Source organism: Salvelinus namaycush, chromosome 23, assembly GCF_016432855.1.
Source record: "Salvelinus namaycush isolate Seneca chromosome 23, SaNama_1.0, whole genome shotgun sequence".
Classification (NCBI taxonomy): Eukaryota; Metazoa; Chordata; class Actinopteri; order Salmoniformes; family Salmonidae; genus Salvelinus; species Salvelinus namaycush.
Genome location: NC_052329.1, coordinates 32,410,109 through 32,434,842, shown reverse-complemented (window position 1 = coordinate 32,434,842; position 24,734 = coordinate 32,410,109). Strand labels below are relative to the sequence as shown.

At 48.6% G+C, this 24,734-nt stretch overlaps 1 protein-coding gene across 1 annotated transcript; it reads left to right on the top strand.

Moving 5' to 3' along the window:
- Positions 1–51: 51 nt before the first annotated feature.
- si:ch1073-280e3.1 (complement C2) lies at positions 52–24,200 on the top strand. Its single transcript, XM_038961463.1, has 18 exons — positions 52–178; positions 1,292–1,540; positions 1,689–1,874; positions 3,428–3,601; positions 3,763–3,867; positions 4,009–4,142; positions 4,361–4,511; positions 4,697–4,828; positions 4,933–5,037; positions 19,167–19,304; positions 19,472–19,587; positions 19,708–19,837; positions 20,054–20,207; positions 20,432–20,508; positions 21,194–21,300; positions 21,710–21,842; positions 21,978–22,027; positions 23,861–24,200. The coding sequence occupies exons 1-18, from the start codon at positions 121–123 to the stop codon at positions 24,023–24,025; spliced, it is 2,364 nt and encodes a 787-aa protein (XP_038817391.1). The 5' UTR covers positions 52–120; the 3' UTR covers positions 24,026–24,200.
- Positions 24,201–24,734: the final 534 nt, after the last annotated feature.

The window sequence follows — 24,734 nt, the reverse complement described above, 5'->3', positions numbered from 1 at the left end:
TTTGCTGTGGTTCGTTAATGGATAGTCACTCATCAAATAAGATAACTACATAGTAGCATGTAGACATATATTTGAAGTCAGACACCAACAGAGACGGAAAGGAATAAACACATACTTGTCATGTATGCTGTCACTCTGTTGCTGTGTGCGGCCTTCTCCTTCAGCTCTGTCAAAGAGGGTGAGTACTGAGATGGTCAGGGAGATGCACGAGTCACAAGTTACTGTAACAAACAACACCATTCATGATCTCTCAGTAATGTGTTTGTATCTCAGTAAAATGTTGAATTTCAGTCAGACATATGTCTGTATGTCAGTCATGTCTGTATTTCAGTAATGTGTCTGTATTTCAGTCATATGCACATCTGTATTTCAGAAATGTGTGTGGGTCGTTCCACCAACAAGGAGCCTTTTTAGAAGTGTAACTTGGTAAAAAAATTTAAAACACACGTTTGATTCCAACTATTTTTAACATTCTGTCATAAAGAGCACATGTTCAACTTCATAAAAAAAATCCCATCTGAAGATGTTAAATAAATAAAATGACAATAGTAAGTGCCTATTAAGTGCCAAATAAAGTTGACCGTAACAGGGTTGGCGATTTCATCCTAAATCAGTCCTGAATCCCCTTGTGACACGGGGAAAGGAAGCTTGTTGTGTGCAACAGGGAGTGGCAATTGAATGCAGGTTTCCCCCCCAAAAAATGGTTCAACAATTTCTAGCCTGTCTATGGGTAACAGGGTAGACATGTTATGCTCGATCCGCTCAGTTTTCCGCCACAAAACACCAGAAAATTTCCAAAAAGAGTATAACCAGCTCACCTGCTTTTACATGATTTGACTATTAGATGTTTAATGTTTCTTTTGAAAAAAATATTGAAAAAATGAAGGTTTCACCATATTAAAACAAGAGTTCAGTTCACGTCACAGGGTTGACCTTAAAATGAGGGACAGATGTAAATGATTCACGGAGGAACGTGTCAAAATGCTGAATTTTGGTATATTAGCAAGTCTTTATTCATATAATAAATATGACTTATTGAATTCTCCATGTGGTCTATATTAAAGGACACTTCATTTAATATAACAGGCTTTTAAAATTCAATATTGGTGCACAATTTCTACTTAAAACATCAAAGTGGCTGTATTTCAGTAATATGTGCCTGTATTTCAGTAATTTGTGACTGGATTTCAGTTATATGTCTGTATTTCAGCTATTATGTCTGCATTTCAGGAATATGTCTGCATTTCAGGAATATGTCTGCATTTCAGTCATACATATGCCTGTATTTCAGTGTGGATGCAGGGGGAGGACTATGGGGACTATGAGGATGAACAGCCCCAGAACTGTTCCATCGCTGAGAAGATCGGAGACGGCAACGTGTCCTACTCTCAGGCAGGTACTGAGGGCAGCGTGCTGACCTATCACTGTAAGGCAGGACACTACCCGTACCCCGTCAGCCAACGGGCGTGCAGCGCCGATGGAGAGTGGTCCACCATGAGACTGGCCAATGGCAGACGAGTGTCGCGAGCCTCCTGTAAAGGTAGTGTTTCGGGTGGATACAGAAGGAGGCAGGTGATGAGTTAATATCTGATAAACTACTGCTGTATTCTCCTCTGTCTCTCCATCTCACTCTCTCTCAAAATGTGTTTCTCCCTCTCTCTCTCTCGCTCTCTCTTTCTCTCTCACAGAGATAATGTGTCCAGGCCAGCTCCAATTGGACCATGGTGAGTTCTGGCCCAGGAAACAGTGGTTGAAGTCAGGGGAGAGCCAGAGTTTCTCCTGCCACAGTGGCTTCAGCCTGTCTGGGTCGGCTCAGAGGAACTGCACCTCTCTAGGAGACTGGACAGGCACCATCCCAGTGTGTGATAGCCAAGGTGAGAAGCCCTCACCCTTGTACAACATGCCAGATAAAGTAAGCTTTAGCATGTTTTTCTCCGTATAGTGCACAATATATTAAGTGGTAGAATGAGGATTCAAATCAGAAGTAAAACATTAAGGTAGAGGTAATATTTGGTGCAAAGAACTTGTGTGTAAAAAAATCTCAGTATTGATTAATAAATCTGTGCCAAAGAGAGTGGACTTTACCTTAGCTAAGTTCAGACAGGAAACGCCACGTATTCGTTTTAACCGTTTATTAGAAAGATTACAATACATGTACAATAGTCTTGGCATTAGGCCCTGCTCCTTCTGGGTAGCTCACTGCCAGAGCATAAATCATGTAAGATATATTAATAACAGGCGGTGAACCATGTACGCTCTACCGATCCCCCTGACCGAAACAAAAGCAGAGCCCCAACAGGTGGAGGCTGGGGTGCGAAAGCAGAAAGCACACACGCATGGCGAGTAGTGCATGTTACAGCATGCTAGATCGAATCCCGAGCTGACATGGTAAAAATCTGTCGTTCTGCCCTTGAACAAGGCAGTTAACCCACTGTTCCTAGGCCGTTATTGTAAATAAGAATTTGTTCTTAACTGACTTGACTAGTTAAATAAAGGTTAAATGAATAAAATAAAAAAATTGCATGTCACCAAAAACAGAAGCGCATAGAGAATGTTTGTGCAAACCTGGTTTATTAAATAGACCGCCATATTAAGGTAGTGTGATTAATCTAATTGGTTCAATATCAGCCGAGGCTATCAGCTGATTCAACACTCAGATTTCCTGTATGAACCTGCTGGGCTTGATGTATGAATCACTATATACCCTGTGGCCGGACGTAAACGATCCTGACTCAGCACTACCGCTCTATTGACATAAACACATCCTTTACACTGAAGACATAGGGTAAGTCCCAAATGCCACCTTATTTTCTTTATAGTGCACTACTTTTGACAAGGGCCCAGTGCACTATTTAGGGAATAGGCTGCCATTTTGGACACTGTCATAGTCGTAAAGTTGTAACTAACGTTGATATTGATATTCTATGCATTCAGGCAAATGCCCACTCTTACAGATGTCTGGTTGGTGTGAGACGGCATTTATTAGTTGAGAGTTGGCTGCACCAATTGTGTTCAAGTGCATACAGGCGTGCATAGAGCCCCACTTACTTCGGTATAATACTTAGGTATAAGAAGCTTTTTGAATCTTAGAAACACATTGACAGGCACAGAGATGAATGGCGCTTTTCATATTATGCATTATAACCCCAAAGCAGGTCAATGAGCAAAGCTTGTACGATGTCTCTGCATATGCTTTTTGCAGTACTATATAATATAATAATATATGCCATTTTATGGAAAGCAACTTACATTACAGTGAGGAAATGCATTTTAGTACATCAACAAGTGACCCCTGCGGGACTTGATCCCACAACCTTGGCGTTTCTTGTTCCACGGATCAGTCAAATAAAGGCCTTTGGATCTTATTATTTAAGTTAGTCTTGATTAGTGCATGTGTCATGGCTCATACAAAATCTTCTAATTTCAGCTGATGACTGTAAGAACCCAGGTGTGCCCCCGGGTGCCCTGAGGTCCGAGGGCCGCTTCCGGAAAGGGGAGAAGGTCCAGTACCGATGCCAGATGGGTCTGGACCTGTTGGGCTCAGCCGAGAGGGTCTGTCTGGAGTCCAGGGAGTGGAGCGGCTCAGAGACACGCTGCCAGAGTCAGTGCCTTGACTGGACCAGGCTACGCTAGACTAATACATTACTGCAACATTATGGCCATACCTACATGCTACCTTTTTATATGTCATCTTCAATCCAATGTTATTTACAGAGTCAAAGTTCTGCACATGCTAATATGCTATTATCTGTCTCAAAACAGCCCAGTATGCCTTTGACTCCCCCAGTGCAGTGGCAGAGGCTATGGGAGGCTCTCTGTCTGGAGTCATGGATGTTATGTCACCTGAGTTCATAAAGAAAAACAAAGGTGATCCATTATAGTGTGTACGTGCTTGCATTTGTGAGTATGCTGTATCTCTGTACCTCTGTATCTGTGTATACTCGGTGTGTCATATGTGTGACTTTAAGCTGAGATCATTACACCCCCGATCTTGTCCCTGCGTTCTAGGAATCAGCTTTGGTAGGACCCTGCGGGTGGCTGATGGTCGTATGAACGTGTTCATCCTGATGGATACCTCAGGCAGCATCTCCAAGACCCACTTTAACCTGGCCAGGGGCGCCATTGCTGACCTCATACGCAAGGTCTTACTTTAATTTATGTCCCCACAAACATTGAGGACGCAGATTAAGCCTAGTCCTAGACTGAAAAGCACTTTCAATGGAGATTCATTTCTGTGCCTGCGAAATCAGCCCTGAGAATCCTCAGAACTTATAAACTTCTCACAGATAATAAACAACACACTATTCTATGATAAGCCGCTAAAAGACACAAACGTCTAACTAACAGGTTTCTCTCTCAGCTTGACAGCTACGAGATTGCACTGAATTTCCAGGTGATCTCCTATGCCAGCCAGGCTAAAGATATTGTGGACATTGTGTCCAACGAGGATGAGCATGTCAGGAGCAACGTAAAACGTGTCCTAAAGAGGCTGGCAGCGTTTGATCACCAAAGTATGTCAGCACCTCTCCCTTTCTGCACTTTATGAAGCCATGACACTGTACAGGAAAATATATACTTTAGCCGTTGACAAATGTTGAGGTGTGTGTGACTGATTAGCATACATGATTGATTAGCATACATTACTGATTAGCGTACAGTGCCTGGTGTAGTTTGATACAATACCTGTCACCTACAGGCCACGGGAAACAGACTGGCACCAACCTGTACGCTGCTCTGTATCGTGTGTATGAACGCATGGCCATCCTGAGAGAGAGGAACGAGACCCGATTCAGTGAGACGCAGAACGTCATCCTCATTGAAACAGATGGTACATTGTAGGAGGGTTCAACCTACTCAAGGACTTTTTCAATATAATGTTCATTGTGTATGGAGAGGAGAGAGGCATCCATGTGTATTCTCTCTGCCCTGTAGGGTACTCCAACACAGGGGGTAGTCCCCTGGCTGTCCTGGCTAAGATCCGCTCCCTGCATGGGTACAGCACCTCGGCACTCGACCACACTGAAGACAAGCTGCTAGGTCAGTTACACAGGGAGCCACACTGAGACAAGCTGCTAGGTCAGTTACACAGGGAGCCACACTGAGACAAGCTGCTAGGTCAGTTACACAGGGAGCCACACTGAGACAAGCTGCTAGGTCAGTTACACAGGGAGCCACACTGAAGACAAGCTGCTAGGTCAGTTACACAGGGAGCCACACTGAGACAAGCTGCTAGGTCAGTTACACAGGGAGCCACACTGAGACAAGCTGCTAGGTCAGTTACACAGGGAGCCACACTGAAGACAAGCTGCTAGGTCAGTTACACAGGGAGCCACACTGAGACAAGCTGCTAGGTCAGTTACACAGGGAGCCACACTGAGACAAGCTGCTAGGCCAGTTACACAGGGAGCCACACTGAGACAAGCTGCTAGGTCAGTTACACAGGGAGCCACACTGAAGACAAGCTGCTAGGTCAGTTACACAGGGAGCCACACTGAGACAAGCTGCTAGGTCAGTTACACAGGGAGCCACACTGAGACAAGCTGCTAGGTCAGTTACACGGGGAGCCACACTGAGACAAGCTGCTAGGTCAGTTACACAGGGAGCCACACTGAAGACACGCTGCTAGGTCAGTTACACAGGGAGCCACACTGAAGACAAGCTGCTAGGTCAGTTACACAGGGAGCCACACTGAGACAAGCTGCTAGGTCAGTTACACAGGGAGCCACAATGAGACAAGCTGCTAGGTCAGTTACACAGGGAGCCACACTGAAGACAAGCTGCTAGGTCAGTTACACAGGGAGCCACACTGAGACAAGCTGCTAGGTCAGTTACACAGGGAGCCACACTGAGACAAGCTGCTAGGTCAGTTACACAGGGAGCCACACTGAAGACAAGCTGCTAGGTCAGTTACACAGGGAGCCACACTGAGACAAGCTGCTAGGTCAGTTACACAGGGAGCCACACTGAGACAAGCTGCTAGGCCAGTTACACAGGGAGCCACACTGAGACAAGCTGCTAGGTCAGTTACACAGGGAGCCACACTGAGACAAGCTGCTAGGTCAGTTACACAGGGAGCCACACTGAAGACAAGCTGCTAGGTCAGTTACACAGGGAGCCACACTGAGACAAGCTGCTAGGTCAGTTACACAGGGAGCCACACTGAAGACAAGCTGCTAGGTCAGTTACACAGGGAGCCACACTGAGACAAGCTGCTAGGTCAGTTACACAGGGAGCCACACTGAGACAAGCTGCTAGGTCAGTTACACAGGGAGCCACACTGAGACAAGCTGCTAGGTCAGTTACACAGGGAGCCACACTGAGACAAGCTGCTAGGTCAGTTACACAGGGAGCCACACTGAGACAAGCTGCTAGGTCAGTTACACAGGGAGCCACACTGAGACAAGCTGCTAGGTCAGTTACACAGGGAGCCACACTGAGACAAGCTGCTAGGTCAGTTACACAGGGAGCCACACTGAAGACAAGCTGCTAGGTCAGTTACACAGGGAGCCACACTGAGACAAGCTGCTAGGTCAGTTACACAGGGAGCCACACTGAGACAAGCTGCTAGGTCAGTTACACAGGGAGCCACACTGAGACAAGCTGCTAGGTCAGTTACACAGGGAGCCACACTGAGACAAGCTGCTAGGTCAGTTACACAGGGAGCCACACTGAAGACAAGCTGCTAGGTCAGTTACACAGGGAGCCACACTGAGACAAGCTGCTAGGTCAGTTACACAGGGAGCCACACTGAGACAAGCTGCTAGGTCAGTTACACAGGGAGCCACACTGAGACAAGCTGCTAGGTCAGTTACACAGGGAGCCACACTGAGACAAGCTGCTAGGTCAGTTACACAGGGAGCCACACTGAAGACAAGCTGCTAGGTCAGTTACACAGGGAGCCACACTGAGACAAGCTGCTAGGTCAGTTACACAGGGAGCCACACTGAGACAAGCTGCTAGGTCAGTTACACAGGGAGCCACACTGAAGACAAGCTGCTAGGTCAGTTACACAGGGAGCCACACTGAGACAAGCTGCTAGGTCAGTTACACAGGGAGCCACACTGAAGACAAGCTGCTAGGTCAGTTACACAGGGAGCCACACTGAGACAAGCTGCTAGGTCAGTTACACAGGGAGCCACACTGAGACAAGCTGCTAGGTCAGTTACACAGGGAGCCACACTGAGACAAGCTGCTAGGTCAGTTACACAGGGAGCCACACTGAGACAAGCTGCTAGGTCAGTTACACAGGGAGCCACACTGAAGACAAGCTGCTAGGTCAGTTACACAGGGAGCCACACTGAAGACAAGCTGCTAGGTCAGTTACACAGGGAGCCACACTGAGACAAGCTGCTAGGTCAGTTACACAGGGAGCCACACTGAGACAAGCTGCTAGGTCAGTTACACAGGGAGCCACACTGAAGACAAGCTGCTAGGTCAGTTACACAGGGAGCCACACTGAGACAAGCTGCTAGGTCAGTTACACAGGGAGCCACACTGAGACAAGCTGCTAGGTCAGTTACACAGGGAGCCACACTGAAGACAAGCTGCTAGGTCAGTTACACAGGGAGCCACACTGAGACAAGCTGCTAGGTCAGTTACACAGGGAGCCACACTGAGACAAGCTGCTAGGTCAGTTACACAGGGAGCCACACTGAAGACAAGCTGCTAGGTCAGTTACACAGGGAGCCACACTGAAGACAAGCTGCTAGGTCAGTTACACAGGGAGCCACACTGAGACAAGCTGCTAGGTCAGTTACACAGGGAGCCACACTGAGACAAGCTGCTAGGTCAGTTACACAGGGAGCCACACTGAGACAAGCTGCTAGGTCAGTTACACAGGGAGCCACACTGAGACAAGCTGCTAGGTCAGTTACACAGGGAGCCACACTGAGACAAGCTGCTAGGTCAGTTACACAGGGAGCCACACTGAGACAAGCTGCTAGGTCAGTTACACAGGGAGCCACACTGAGACAAGCTGCTAGGTCAGTTACACAGGGAGCCACACTGAGACAAGCTGCTAGGTCAGTTACACAGGGAGCCACACTGAGACAAGCTGCTAGGTCAGTTACACAGGGAGCCACACTGAGACAAGCTGCTAGGTCAGTTACACAGGGAGCCACACTGAGACAAGCTGCTAGGTCAGTTACACAGGGAGCCACACTGAGACAAGCTGCTAGGTCAGTTACACAGGGAGCCACACTGAGACAAGCTGCTAGGTCAGTTACACAGGGAGCCACACTGAGACAAGCTGCTAGGTCAGTTACACAGGGAGCCACACTGAGACAAGCTGCTAGGTCAGTTACAAGCTGCTAGGTTACACAGGAGCCACACTGAGACAAGCTGCTAGGTCAGTTACACAGGGAGCCACACTGAGACAAGCTGCTAGGTCAGTTACACAGGGAGCCACACTGAGACAAGCTGCTAGGTCAGTTACACAGGGAGCCACACTGAGACAAGCTGCTAGGTCAGTTACACAGGGAGCCACACTGAGACAAGCTGCTAGGTCAGTTACACAGGGAGCCACACTGAGACAAGCTGCTAGGTCAGTTACACAGGGAGCCACACTGAGACAAGCTGCTAGGTCAGTTACACAGGGAGCCACACTGAGACAAGCTGCTAGGTCAGTTACACAGGGAGCCACACTGAGACAAGCTGCTAGGTCAGTTACACAGGGAGCCACACCGAAGACAAGCTGCTAGGTCAGTTACACAGGGAGCCACACTGAGACAAGCTGCTAGGTCAGTTACACAGGGAGCCACACTGAGACAAGCTGCTAGGTCAGTTACACAGGGAGCCACACTGAAGACAAGCTGCTAGGTCAGTTACACAGGGAGCCACACTGAGACAAGCTGCTAGGTCAGTTACACAGGGAGCCACACTGAGACAAGCTGCTAGGTCAGTTACACAGGGAGCCACACTGAGACAAGCTGCTAGGTCAGTTACACAGGGAGCCACACTGAGACAAGCTGCTAGGTCAGTTACACAGGGAGCCACACTGAGACAAGCTGCTAGGTCAGTTACACAGGGAGCCACACTGAGACAAGCTGCTAGGTCAGTTACACAGGGAGCCACACTGAGACAAGCTGCTAGGTCAGTTACACAGGGAGCCACACTGAGACAAGCTGCTAGGTCAGTTACACAGGGAGCCACACTGAGACAAGCTGCTAGGTCAGTTACACAGGGAGCCACACTGAGACAAGCTGCTAGGTCAGTTACACAGGGAGCCACACTGAGACAAGCTGCTAGGTCAGTTACACAGGGAGCCACACTGAGACAAGCTGCTAGGTCAGTTACACAGGGAGCCACACTGAGACAAGCTGCTAGGTCAGTTACACAGGGAGCCACACTGAAGACAAGCTGCTAGGTCAGTTACACAGGGAGCCACACTGAGACAAGCTGCTAGGTCAGTTACACAGGGAGCCACACTGAGACAAGCTGCTAGGTCAGTTACACAGGGAGCCACACTGAGACAAGCTGCTAGGTCAGTTACACAGGGAGCCACACTGAGACAAGCTGCTAGGTCAGTTACACAGGGAGCCACACTGAGACAAGCTGCTAGGTCAGTTACACAGGGAGCCACACTGAGACAAGCTGCTAGGTCAGTTACACAGGGAGCCACACTGAGACAAGCTGCTAGGTCAGTTACACAGGGAGCCACACTGAGACAAGCTGCTAGGTCAGTTACTAAGGGAGCCACACTGAGACAAGCTGCTAGGTCAGTTACACAGGGAGCCACACTGAGACAAGCTGCTAGGTCAGTTACACAGGGAGCCACACTGAGACAAGCTGCTAGGTCAGTTACACAGGGAGCCACACTGAGACAAGCTGCTAGGTCAGTTACACAGGGAGCCACACTGAGACAAGCTGCTAGGTCAGTTACACAGGGAGCCACACTGAGACAAGCTGCTAGGTCAGTTACACAGGGAGCCACACTGAGACAAGCTGCTAGGTCAGTTACACAGGGAGCCACACCTGAGACAAGCTGCTAGGTCAGTTACACAGGGAGCCACACTGAGACAAGCTGCTAGGTCAGTTACACAGGGAGCCACACTGAGACAAGCTGCTAGGTCAGTTACACAGGGAGCCACACTGAAGACAAGCTGCTAGGTCAGTTACACAGGGAGCCACACTGAGACAAGCTGCTAGGTCAGTTACACAGGGAGCCACACTGAGACAAGCAGCTAGGTCAGTTACACAAGGAGCCACACTGAGACAAGCTGCTAGGTCAGTTACACAGGGAGCCACACTGAGACAAGCTGCTAGGTCAGTTACACAGGGAGCCACACTGAGACAAGCTGCTAGGTCAGTTACACAGGGAGCCACACTGAAGACAAGCTGCTAGGTCAGTTACACAGGGAGCCACACTGAGACAAGCTGCTAGGTCAGTTACACAGGGAGCCACACTGAGGCAAGCTGCTAGGTCAGTTACACAGGGAGCCACACTGAGACAAGCTGCTAGGTCAGTTACTAAGGGAGCCACACTGAGACAAGCTGCTAGGTCAGTTACACAGGGAGCCACACTGAGACAAGCTGCTAGGTCAGTTACACAGGGAGCCACACTGAGACAAGCTGCTAGGTCAGTTACACAGGGAGCCACACTGAAGACAAGCTGCTAGGTCAGTTACACAGGGAGCCACACTGAGACAAGCTGCTAGGTCAGTTACACAGGGAGCCACACCGAAGACAAGCTGCTAGGTCAGTTACACAGGGAGCCACACTGAGACAAGCTGCTAGGTCAGTTACACAGGGAGCCACACTGAGACAAGCTGCTAGGTCAGTTACATAGGGAGCCACACCGAAGACAAGCTGCTAGGTCAGTTACACAGGGAGCCACACTGAGACAAGCTGCTAGGTCAGTTACACAGGGAGCCACACTGAGACAAGCTGCTAGGTCAGTTACACAGGGAGCCACACTGAGACAAGCTGCTAGGTCAGTTACTAAGGGAGCCACACTGAGACAAGCTGCTAGGTCAGTTACACAGGGAGCCACACTGAGACAAGCTGCTAGGTCAGTTACACAGGGAGCCACACCGAGACAAGCTGCTAGGTCAGTTACACAGGGAGCCACACTGAGACAAGCTGCTAGGTCAGTTACACAGGGAGCCACACTGAGACAAGCTGCTAGGTCAGTTACACAGGGAGCCACACTGAAGACAAGCTGCTAGGTCAGTTACATAGGGAGCCACACTGAGACAAGCTGCTAGGTCAGTTACACAGGGAGCCACACTGAGACAAGCAGCTAGGTCAGTTACACAAGGAGCCACACTGAGACAAGCTGCTAGGTCAGTTACACAGGGAGCCACACTGAGACAAGCTGCTAGGTCAGTTACACAGGGAGCCACACTGAAGACAAGCTGCTAGGTCAGTTACACAGGGAGCCACACTGAGACAAGCTGCTAGGTCAGTTACACAGGGAGCCACACTGAGACAAGCAGCTAGGTCAGTTACACAAGGAGCCACACTGAGACAAGCTGCTAGGTCAGTTACACAGGGAGCCACACTGAAACAAGCTGCTAGGTCAGTTACACAGGGAGCCACACTGAGACAAGCTGCTAGGTCAGTTACACAGGGAGCCACACTGAGACAAGCTGCTAGGTCAGTTACTAAGGGAGCCACACTGAGACAAGCTGCTAGGTCAGTTACACAGGGAGCCACACTGAGACAAGCTGCTAGGTCAGTTACTAAGGGAGCCACACTGAGACAAGCTGCTAGGTCAGTTACACAGGGAGCCACACTGAGACAAGCTGCTAGGTCAGTTACACAGGGAGCCACACTGAGACAAGCTGCTAGGTCAGTTACACAGGGAGCCACACTGAAGACAAGCTGCTAGGTCAGTTACACAGGGAGCCACACTGAGACAAGCTGCTAGGTCAGTTACACAGGGAGCCACACTGAGACAAGCTGCTAGGTCAGTTACACAGGGAGCCACACTGAGACAAGCTGCTAGGTCAGTTACACAGGGAGCCACACTGAGACAAGCTGCTAGGTCAGTTACACAGGGAGCCACACTGAAGACAAGCTGCTAGGTCAGTTACACAGGGAGCCACACTGAAGACAAGCTGCTAGGTCAGTTACACAGGGAGCCACACTGAGACAAGCTGCTAGGTCAGTTACACAGGGAGCCACACTGAGACAAGCTGCTAGGTCAGTTACACAGGGAGCCACACTGAGACAAGCTGCTAGGTCAGTTACACAGGGAGCCACACTGAGACAAGCTGCTAGGTCAGTTACACAGGGAGCCACACTGAAGACAAGCTGCTAGGTCAGTTACACAGGGAGCCACACTGAGACAAGCTGCTAGGTCAGTTACACAGGGAGCCACACTGAGACAAGCTGCTAGGTCAGTTACACAGGGAGCCACACTGAAGACAAGCTGCTAGGTCAGTTACACAGGGAGCCACACTGAGACAAGCTGCTAGGTCAGTGACACAGGGAGCCACACTGAAGACAAGCTGCTAGGTCAGTTACTAAGGGAGCCACACTGAGACAAGCTGCTAGGTCAGTTACACAGGGAGCCACACTGAGACAAGCTGCTAGGCCAGTTACACAGGGAGCCACACTGAGACAAGCTGCTAGGTCAGTTACACAGGGAGCCACACTGAGACAAGCTGCTAGGTCAGTTACACAGGGAGCCACACTGAGACAAGCTGCTAGGTCAGTTACACAGGGAGCCACACTGAAGACAAGCTGCTAGGTCAGTTACCCAGGGAGCCACACTGAGACAAGCTGCTAGGTCAGTTACACAGGGAGCCACACTGAGACAAGCTGCTAGGTCAGTTACACAGGGAGCCACACTGAGACAAGCTGCCAGGTCAGTTACACAGGGTGCCACACTGAAGACAAGCTGCTAGGTCAGTTACACAGGGTGCCACACTGAAGACAAGCTGCTAGGTCAGTTACACAGGGAGCCACACTGAGACAAGCTGCTAGGTCAGTTACACAGGGAGCCACACTGAGACAAGCTGCTAGGTCAGTTACACAGGGAGCCACACTGAAGACAAGCTGCTAGGTCAGTTACACAGGGAGCCACACTGAGACAAGCTGCTAGGTCAGTTACACAGGGAGCCACACTGAGACAAGCTGCTAGGTCAGTTACACAGGGAGCCACACTGAGACAAGCTGCTAGGTCAGTTACACAGGGAGCCACACTGAGACAAGCTGCTAGGTCAGTTACACAGGGAGCCACACTGAAGACAAGCTGCTAGGTCAGTTACACAGGGAGCCACACTGAGACAAGCTGCTAGGTCAGTTACACAGGGAGCCACACTGAGACAAGCTGCTAGGTCAGTTACACAGGGAGCCACACTGAGACAAGCTGCTAGGTCAGTTACACAGGGAGCCACACTGAGACAAGCTGCTAGGTCAGTTACACAGGGAGCCACACTGAGACAAGCTGCTAGGTCAGTTACACAGGGAGCCACACTGAGACAAGCTGCTAGGTCAGTTACACAGGGAGCCACACTGAAGACAAGCTGCTAGGTCAGTTACACAGGGAGCCACACTGAGACAAGCTGCTAGGTCAGTTACACAGGGAGCCACACCGAAGACAAGCTGCTAGGTCAGTTACACAGGGAGCCACACTGAGACAAGCTGCTAGGTCAGTTACACAGGGAGCCACACTGAGACAAGCTGCTAGGTCAGTTACATAGGGAGCCACACCGAAGACAAGCTGCTAGGTCAGTTACACAGGGAGCCACACTGAGACAAGCTGCTAGGTCAGTTACACAGGGAGCCACACTGAGACAAGCTGCTAGGTCAGTTACACAGGGAGCCACACTGAGACAAGCTGCTAGGTCAGTTACTAAGGGAGCCACACTGAGACAAGCTGCTAGGTCAGTTACACAGGGAGCCACACTGAGACAAGCTGCTAGGTCAGTTACACAGGGAGCCACACCGAGACAAGCTGCTAGGTCAGTTACACAGGGAGCCACACTGAGACAAGCTGCTAGGTCAGTTACACAGGGAGCCACACTGAGACAAGCTGCTAGGTCAGTTACACAGGGAGCCACACTGAAGACAAGCTGCTAGGTCAGTTACATAGGGAGCCACACTGAGACAAGCTGCTAGGTCAGTTACACAGGGAGCCACACTGAGACAAGCAGCTAGGTCAGTTACACAAGGAGCCACACTGAGACAAGCTGCTAGGTCAGTTACACAGGGAGCCACACTGAGACAAGCTGCTAGGTCAGTTACACAGGGAGCCACACTGAAGACAAGCTGCTAGGTCAGTTACACAGGGAGCCACACTGAGACAAGCTGCTAGGTCAGTTACACAGGGAGCCACACTGAGACAAGCAGCTAGGTCAGTTACACAAGGAGCCACACTGAGACAAGCTGCTAGGTCAGTTACACAGGGAGCCACACTGAAACAAGCTGCTAGGTCAGTTACACAGGGAGCCACACTGAGACAAGCTGCTAGGTCAGTTACACAGGGAGCCACACTGAGACAAGCTGCTAGGTCAGTTACTAAGGGAGCCACACTGAGACAAGCTGCTAGGTCAGTTACACAGGGAGCCACACTGAGACAAGCTGCTAGGTCAGTTACACAGGGAGCCACACTGAGACAAGCTGCTAGGTCAGTTACACAGGGAGCCACACTGAGACAAGCTGCTAGGTCAGTTACACAGGGAGCCACACTGAGACAAGCTGCTAGGTCAGTTACACAGGGAGCCACACTGAGACAAGCTGCTAGGTCAGTTACACAGGGAGCCACACTGAGACAAGCTGCTAGGTCAGTTACACAGGGAGCCACACTGAGACAAGCTGCTAGGTCAGTTACACAGGGAGCCACACTGAGACAAGCTGCTAGGTCAGTTACACAGGGAGCCACACTGAGACAAGCTGCTAGGTCAGTTACACAGGGAGCCACACTGAGACAAGCTGCTAGGTCAGTTACACAGGGAGCCACACTGAGACAAGCTGCTAGGTCAGTTACACAGGGAGCCACACTGAGACAAGCTGCTAGGTCAGTTACACAGGGAGCCACACTGAGACAAGCTGCTAGGTCAGTTACACAGGGAGCCACACTGAGACAAGCTGCTAGGTCAGTTACACAGGGAGCCACACTGAGACAAGCTGCTAGGTCAGTTACACAGGGAGCCACACTGAGACAAGCTGCTAGGTCAGTTACACAGGGAGCCACACTGAAGACAAGCTGCTAGGTCAGTTACACAGGGAGCCACACTGAGACAAGCTGCTAGGTCAGTTACACAGGGAGCCACACTGAGACAAGCATGCTAGGTCAGTTACACAAGGAGCCACACTGAGACAAGCTGCTAGGTCAGTTACACAGGGAGCCACACTGAGACAAGCTGCTAGGTCAGTTACACAGGGAGCCACACTGAAGACAAGCTGCTAGGTCAGTTACACAGGGAGCCACACTGAGACAAGCTGCTAGGTCAGTTACACAGGGAGCCACACTGAGACAAGCTAGCTAGGTCAGTTACACAAGGAGCCACACTGAGACAAGCTGCTAGGTCAGTTACACAGGGAGCCACACTGAAACAAGCTGCTAGGTCAGTTACACAGGGAGCCACACTGAGACAAGCTGCTAGGTCAGTTACACAGGGAGCCACACTGAAGACAAGCTGCTAGGTCAGTTACACAGGGAGCCACACTGAGACAAGCTGCTAGGTCAGTTACTAAGGGAGCCACACTGAGACAAGCTGCTAGGTCAGTTACACAGGGAGCCACACTGAGACAAGCTGCTAGATCAGTTACACAGGGAGCCACACTGAAGACAAGCTGCTAGGTCAGTTACACAGGGAGCCACACTGAGACAAGCTGCTAGGTCAGTTACTAAGGGAGCCACACTGAGACAAGCTGCTAGGTCAGTTACACAGGGAGCCACACTGAGACAAGCTGCTAGGTCAGTTACACAGGGAGCCACACTAAGACAAGCTGCTAGGTCAGTTACACAGGGAGCCACACTGAGACAAGCTGCTAGGTCAGTTACACAGGGAGCCACACTGAAGACAAGCTGCTAGGTCAGTTACACAGGGAGCCACACTGAGACAAGCTGCTAGGTCAGTTACACAGGGAGCCACACTGAGACAAGCTGCTAGGTCAGTTACACAGGGAGCCACACTGAGACAAGCTGCTAGGTCAGTTACACAGGGAGCCACACTGAGACAAGCTGCTAGGTCAGTTACACAGGGAGCCACACTGAAGACAAGCTGCTAGGTCAGTTACACAGGGAGCCACACTGAAGTCAAGCTGCTAGGTCAGTTACACAGGGAGCCACACTGAGACAAGCTGCTAGGTCAGTTACACAGGGAGCCACACTGAGACAAGCTGCTAGGTCAGTTACACAGGGAGCCACACTGAGACAAGCTGCTAGGTCAGTTACACAGGGAGCCACACTGAGACAAGCTGCTAGGTCAGTTACACAGGGAGCCACACTGAAGACAAGCTGCTAGGTCAGTTACACAGGGAGCCACACTGAGACAAGCTGCTAGGTCAGTTACACAGGGAGCCACACTGAGACAAGCTGCTAGGTCAGTTACACAGGGAGCCACACTGAAGACAAGCTGCTAGGTCAGTTACACAGGGAGCCACACTGAGACAAGCTGCTAGGTCAGTTACACAGGGAGCCACACTGAAGACAAGCTGCTAGGTCAGTTACTAAGGGAGCCACACTGAGACAAGCTGCTAGGTCAGTTACACAGGGAGCCACACTGAGACAAGCTGCTAGGCCAGTTACACAGGGAGCCACACTGAGACAAGCTGCTAGGTCAGTTACACAGGGAGCCACACTGAGACAAGCTGCTAGGTCAGTTACACAGGGAGCCACACTGAGACAAGCTGCTAGGTCAGTTACACAGGGAGCCACACTGAGACAAGCTGCTAGGTCAGTTACACAGGGAGCCACACTGAGACAAGCTGCTAGGTCAGTTACACAGGGAGCCACACTGAAGACAAGCTGCTAGGTCAGTTACACAGGGAGCCACACTGAGACAAGCTGCTAGGTCAGTTACACAGGGAGCCACACTGAAGACAAGCTGCTAGGTCAGTTACACAGGGAGCCACACTGAGACAAGCTGCTAGGTCAGTTACACAGGGAGCCACACTGAAGACAAGCTGCTAGGTCAGTTACTAAGGGAGCCACACTGAGACAAGCTGCTAGGTCAGTTACACAGGGAGCCACACTGAAGACAAGCTGCTAGGTCAGTTACATAGGGAGCCACACTGAGACAAGCTGCTAGGTCAGTTACACAGGGAGCCACACTGAGACAAGCAGCTAGGTCAGTTACACAAGGAGCCACACTGAGACAAGCTGCTAGGTCAGTTACACAGGGAGCCACACTGAGACAAGCTGCTAGGTCAGTTACACAGGGAGCCACACTGAAGACAAGCTGCTAGGTCAGTTACACAGGGAGCCACACTGAGACAAGCTGCTAGGTCAGTTACACAGGGAGCCACACTGAGACAAGCAGCTAGGTCAGTTACACAAGGAGCCACACTGAGACAAGCTGCTAGGTCAGTTACACAGGGAGCCACACTGAAACAAGCTGCTAGGTCAGTTACACAGGGAGCCACACTGAGACAAGCTGCTAGGTCAGTTACACAGGGAGCCACACTGAAGACAAGCTGCTAGGTCAGTTACACAGGGAGCCACACTGAGACAAGCTGCTAGGTCAGTTACTAAGGGAGCCACACTGAGACAAGCTGCTAGGTCAGTTACACAGGGAGCCACACTGAGACAAGCTGCTAGGTCAGTTACTAAGGGAGCCACACTGAGACAAGCTGCTAGGTCAGTTACACAGGGAGCCACACTGAGACAAGCTGCTAGGTCAGTTACACAGGGAGCCACACTGAGACAAGCTGCTAGGTCAGTTACACAGGGAGCCACACTGAAGACAAGCTGCTAGGTCAGTTACACAGGGAGCCACACTGAGACAAGCTGCTAGGTCAGTTACACAGGGAGCCACACTGAGACAAGCTGCTAGGTCAGTTACACAGGGAGCCACACTGAGACAAGCTGCTAGGTCAGTTACACAGGGAGCCACACTGAAGACAAGCTGCTAGGTCAGTTACACAGGGAGCCACACTGAAGACAAGCTGCTAGGTCAGTTACACAGGGAGCCACACTGAGACAAGCTGCTAGGTCAGTTACACAGGGAGCCACACTGAGACAAGCTGCTAGGTCAGTTACACAGGGAGCCACACTGAGACAAGCTGCTAGGTCAGTTACACAGGGAGCCACACTGAGACAAGCTGCTAGGTCAGTTACACAGGGAGCCACACTGAAGACAAGCTGCTAGGTCAGTTACACAGGGAGCCACACTGAGACAAGCTGCTAGGTCAGTTACACAGGGAGCCACACTGAGACAAGCTGCTAGGTCAGTTACACAGGGAGCCACACTGAAGACAAGCTGCTAGGTCAGTTACACAGGGAGCCACACTGAGACAAGCTGCTAGGTCAGTTACACAGGGAGCCACACTGAAGACAAGCTGCTAGGTCAGTTACTAAGGGAGCCACACTGAGACAAGCTGCTAGGTCAGTTACACAGGGAGCCACACTGAGACAAGCTGCTAGGCCAGTTACACAGGGAGCCACACTGAGACAAGCTGCTAGGTCAGTTACACAGGGAGCCACACTGAGACAAGCTGCTAGGTCAGTTACACAGGGAGCCACACTGAGACAAGCTGCTAGGTCAGTTACACAGGGAGCCACACTGAGACAAGCTGCTAGGTCAGTTACACAGGGAGCCACACTGAGACAAGCTGCTAGGTCAGTTACACAAGGAGCCACACTGAGACAAGCTGCTAGGTCAGTTACACAGGGAGCCACACTGAAGACAAGCTGCTAGGTCAGTTACACAGGGAGCCACACTGAGACAAGCTGCTAGGTCAGTTACACAGGGAGCCACACTGAAGACAAGCTGCTAGGTCAGTTACACAGGGAGCCACACTGAGACAAGCTGCTAGGTCAGTTACACAGGGAGCCACACTGAGACAAGCTGCTAGGTCAGTTACACAGGGAGCCACACTGACAACCGTACAGCTCTATGATGCTTCACTCAAGACTCTATAAATATCTACTCAGATCGTGTGTGTGTGTGTGTGTGTGTGTGTGTGTGTGTGTGTGTGTGTGTGTGTGTGTGTGTGTGTGTGTGTGTGTGTGTGTGTGTGTGTGCGTGTGTGTGTGTGTGTATTTTATGCAGATATCTACGTGTTTGGTGTTGGGGACAACGTGAATAAGAACGAGCTGAATCTGATTGCCTCTAGAAAGAGACATGAGAAGCACCTGTTCATTCTGAAGGACTACAAACAGCTGGGAGAAGTGTTCAACAGCATGATCAGTGGGTTGTCTTAGCGTCATCATTAGATTTACTGTAACAAGTGCATTTGATCATTTCTTGGTACAAATTCTGTATCATAGTCTTTGTATGTAGTATATTTAGCAATAGAATGGCTGAACCACACAGAATGAAGTCAAATGTAATAGTGAGGGTGCATTTATTTCTAGGTGATAAAAGTGTGACCATGTGTGGGGTGGCACAGGAAGATGTGTCAGAGAATCAGGAGGAGTTTGGGCCCACCAAGAAAGCCTATACCAGGCCGTGGCATGTCAATGTCATCACAGTAAGCCTTATTTAACAGAACATAGAAGACTGTACACAATAAACTCTATCAAAGACATAACTAAATACAGTACCAAGGAATGTACAGTAAACACAATCTACTCTATTCATCCCTCTACAGACTGGCGCTAAGTCTGAGACCTGCCAGGGATCCATCGTGACCCAGAACTGGATCCTGACCGCAGCTCACTGCTTTTCTGCCATCAGATTTGGGGGGAAAGTGGACCAAGAGAAAGTGACTGTGAAGCATGGTCAGTATCCTACCTAATTGCACATAGGTCTCTGCATTGACTTCAAAATGTTCATGGGTCATTTGGCAGTGTGTCTGCCCATTTAGAAATACTAATCTATAACACGGATGATAGATAACACAGACTACTGATTATTAAATAGGTGATGTCTATTCTACCTTTCATCCCCAAGTAATGCTTACTAGTAAGTATCAACCTCATGCCAATGTCCCCCAGATTATGAAGGAAAGGTGGTAGCAAAGGTGCTGTTTGTGATCCCGCACCCACAGTACAACGTTGATGGACTCAGCCACAAGAACGTGAAAGAGTTCTATGACTACGACATTGCTCTGGTCAAGGTTGAAAAAATCCAGCTGTCATGGACGGCGAGGTGGGTTCGAGCAGCAACACTAGCTCATGAAATCATTCCCTTGTACATCGTTCTCATTCCAAACCACCACGACTCCATCTACTTGGTCAAATCATTCACCAGCAATGACATTGTTACTCATTGTTACAATATTAACACGAGTACTTTATTGCACTCTATTCTTGTGTAACTACATGACTTCCTGTACCTCCCTGTGTTGTTTATCTGGTATGTGTTCTCTACAGGCCCATCTGCTTGCCGTGCACCAAGCCCGCCAACCGAGCCATGAAGATGGGTCCCAACTCCACCTGTGAACAACACGGTAAGATGATTATTACTCATCCTGAACAAGCAGACGGAGTGCAATCCTTTTTTTTTTAGCTTGACAAGCCCAACTCAACTAGTTGAACTTGGTTCTGCTGGCCATGACTGGTGTCATCCACCCATGAATCAGATCATGTCTGGGCTTGACTCGAGTTCTATTTCTAATATATATATATATATATATATATATATATATATATACACTCACCGGCCAGTTTATTAGGTACACGACCTCGTTCATGAAATTGGATCACTCAGACAGTGAGTCACGAGGCAGACAGGCATCCAGTTACTGTTCGAATGAACAAAACAAGTGACCTAAGCGACTTTGAGCGTGGTATGATCGTCGGTGCCTTTATTTTTTATTTAACTAGGCAAGTCAGTTAAGAACATATTCTTATTTATAATGACAGCCTACCGGGGAACAGTGGATTAACTGCCTTGTTCAGGGGTAGAATGACAGATTTTTACCTTGTCAGCTCGGGGATTCGGATCCAGCAACCTTTCGGTTACTGGCCCAGCTCTCTAACCACTAGGCTACCTGCCGCCCCTGGTGAGCCAGATCCAGTACCAAACAAAACCATTCAGTCCTGTGAGCGAAAACAGCTCGTTGATGAGAGAGGTGGAATAAATCATACATTGGTGAGTGTATAATAACCGGTTAATGGAGTGTGTGTCTGCAGAGAAAGCCCTGCTACCCATGGAGGAGACCAGAGCCTACTTCATCAACAAGGGGGCTACAGTCAAGGATGCAAAACGCAAGCAAACACACATTCATACAGGGAGTAAGGTTAGTGGTACTCAACAACCAAACACACATTCATACAGGGAGTAAGGTTAGTGGTACTCAACAACCAAACACACATTCATACAGGGAGTAAGGTTAGTGGTACTCAACAACCAAACACACATTCATACAGGGAGTAAGGTTAGTGGTACTCAACAACCAAACACACATTCATAAAGGTCATAGGTCAAATCCACAGGCCTTCTACAATATAATCTCTATCGTTGGCTCTGCATTTACTACCATTTGTGTATGAGGAGTGAAGTTCTACAAATGTACTTTGTGAATAAGACAGTTTGTCTTCATGTATGCCTGCAAATTATGTCTAATTGATGTGCATGTTTGTGATGGGTGTCGTGTGAAGGGCGCGGTGTTAATTGGTAGCACCATTGTTTGATGTTCCTATTTGCAGAGGCCTGACTGTATTAAACAGGCTGAGAACACACTTCTAACTCCTCACGATGCAACTCTGAATGAATACGTGCCAGACAGGTTTCTGTGCTCGGGCGGATCTGCCAATCATATAGATGCTGTAACGTGCAAAGGTATGTTTGTAGGAATAGACAGCATGGGAAGTCACATTATACAACTCGGGAACACATACATTAATTCATATACAAATAATGGGATAAACCTTTATGTTATTCTCATGCGTGATATGATCCAACTTTTCCCGACAGGTGACTCTGGAGGCGCTCTGTTCCTTCTTAACAGACTGCGATATTTTCAAGTGAGAAACTCCCCTTCCACTAAATCTTCTCCATGATAAGCATACTTCATACTAGCATATAGAACTACGTACCAGTATCTGGTGTTTGGTTCATTAGGCCAAGCTAAGTGTACTTTTGTATGACTCTATTCAATAACCAGGCATATACAGTTGAAGTTGGAAGTTGACATACACTTAGGTTGGAGTCATTAAAACTCGTTTTTCAACACTCAACAAATTTCTTGTTAACAAACTATAGTTTTGGCAAGTCGGTTAGGACATCTACTTTGTACATGACACAAGTAATTTTTCCAACAATTGTTTACAGACAGATTATTTCACTTATAATTCACTGTATCACAATTCCAGTGGGTCAGAAGTTTACATACACTAAGTTGACTGTGCCTTTAAACAGCTTGGAAAATTCCAGAAAATTATGTCATGGCTTTAGAAGCTTCTGATAGGCTAATTAACATAATTTGAGTCAATTGGAGGTGTACCTGTGGATGTATTTCAAGACCTACCTTTAAACTCAGTGCCTCTTTGCTTGACATCATGAGAAAATCAAAAAATATCTGCCAAGACCTTAGAAAAAAAATTGTTGACCTCCACAAGTCTGGCTCATCCTTGGGAGAAATTTCCAAACGCCTGAAGATACCACGTTCATCTGTACAAACAATTGTACGCAAGTATAAACACCATGGGACCATGCAGCCGTCATACCGCTCAGGAAGGAGATGCGTTCTGTCTCCTAGAGATGAACGTACTTTGGTGCGAAAAGTCCAAATCAATCCCAGAATAACAGCAAAGGACCCTGTGAAGATGCTGGAGGAAACAGATACAAAAGTATCTATATCCACAGTAAAAGGAGTCCTATATCGCCATAATCTGAAAGGCCGCTCAGCAATGAAGAAGCCAGTGCTCTAAAACCGCCATAAAAAAAGCCAGACTTCAGACTTTGAAACTGCACATGGGGAGAAAGAGTGTACTTTTTGGAGAAATGTGCTCTGGTCTGATGAAACAAAAATGGAACTGTTTGGCCATAATGACCATCGTTATGTTTGGAGGAAAAAGTGGGAGGCTTGCAAGCCGAAGAACACCATCGCAACCGTGAAGCACGGGGGTGGCAGCATCATTTTGTGGGGGTGCTTTGCTGCAGGAGGGACTGGTGCACTTCACAAAATAGATGGCATCATGTGGATGGAAAATTATGTGGATATATTGAAGCAACATCTCAAGACATCAGTCAGGAAGTTAAATCTTGGTCGCAAATGGGTCTTCCAAATGGACAATGGCCCCAAGCATACTTCCAAAGTTGTGGCAAAATGGCTTAAGGACAACAATGTAAAGGTATTGGAGTGGCCATCACAAAGCCCTGACGTCAATCATATAGAAAATGTGTGGGTAGAATTGAAAAAGCGTCTGCACGCAAGGAGGCCTACAAACCTGACTCAGTTACACCAGCTCTGTCAGGAGGAATGGGCCAAAATTAACCCAACTTATTGTGGGAAGCTTGTAGGAGGCTCCCTGAAACATTTGACCCAAGTTAAACAATTTAAAGGCAGTGCTACCAAATACTAATTGAGTGTATGTAAACTTCTGAGCCACTGGGAATGTGATGAAAGAAATAAAAGCTGAAATAAATCATTCTCTCTACTATTATTCTGACATTTCACATTCTTAAAATAAAGTGGTGATCCTAACTGACCTAAGACAGGGAATTTTTTATATAATTAAATGTCAGGAAATGTGAAAAGCTGAGTTTAAATGTATTTGGCTAAGGTGTACGTAAACTTCCGACTTCAACTATAGGAATGAATCCACACCTGCGGTTCTATTCTATCTATCCTGCAGGTGGGAGTAGTGAGCTGGGGCACCAAGAACGTGTGTGAGCCACAAGACAGTAGTGACAGGCCCCCTCCTGATGCAAGGGACTTCCACATTAGTGTCTTCCACTTGCTGCCATGGTTAAAACAGCACTTGGGGACGGAGCTGGAGTTTCTACCTATGGACGACTGAGTTTCAACTTGAATTCTCACAAAAACCTTAAAATATTGATTTAGTAGCGCCATTTTAGGACGGTGGCTTACTAGCAGAAAAAAATGCCTTTCCCGTTTCCCTACTTTACAGAATAGGACCCATTGTAAAATGAATCAAATTAATAACAATTTATTAAACTATAAAATTAATTAAACATTGCTCATGGTTTTTTACTTTTTAGGCTTTCTGGAAACAAGTACTGTATATCTGACAAGAAAACATGATATGAAAATATGAAACTCAAGCAAATCAAACAAAAATGCTGTCTGCTGTGGTTACATTTAGTTAAAACATCTGTACCTTCAAATGTGTGTAGTACAATAACAGTGATTTGTTGATTAGCAGCAGGTAACTAAATAGTTTGCCTACATACAGCCACAGGGTACAACTGCTAGATTATTTTCCTGAAATTACTCTGCACCAATAACATTCTGTCAAATCTTAGGTTAGAATACCGTTAGAATGCCAGCCACCCAATCAGCCTTCAGAGAACTGCCTGAAGAGGGCCTCTGATTGGCTGTCTGTAAAGGTTGGGACAAAATTAACTTGCAGGATTTCTGAAAAACCTTCCAATAGACTGGGCGCCACAAACTTCTTCCTGTGTGGAGAGAAAAAGTCTGTGAGGCAGAGAAGTTGAAGCAGCGACAGGACACGCCCAATCTCTGGCTGACAGCATCATACCTGGAGG

Coding starts and splice junctions, on each gene's coding strand:
- si:ch1073-280e3.1 (XM_038961463.1), top strand. CDS start 121: ATGTATGCTGTCACTCTGTTGCTGTGTGCGGCCTTCTCCTTCAGCTCT. Junction 4,512..4,696: donor GGCAGCGTTTGATCACCAAA/GTATGTCAGCAC, acceptor TGTCACCTACAG/GCCACGGGAAACAGACTGGC. Junction 22,028..23,860: donor ACAGACTGCGATATTTTCAA/GTGAGAAACTCC, acceptor TCTATCCTGCAG/GTGGGAGTAGTGAGCTGGGG.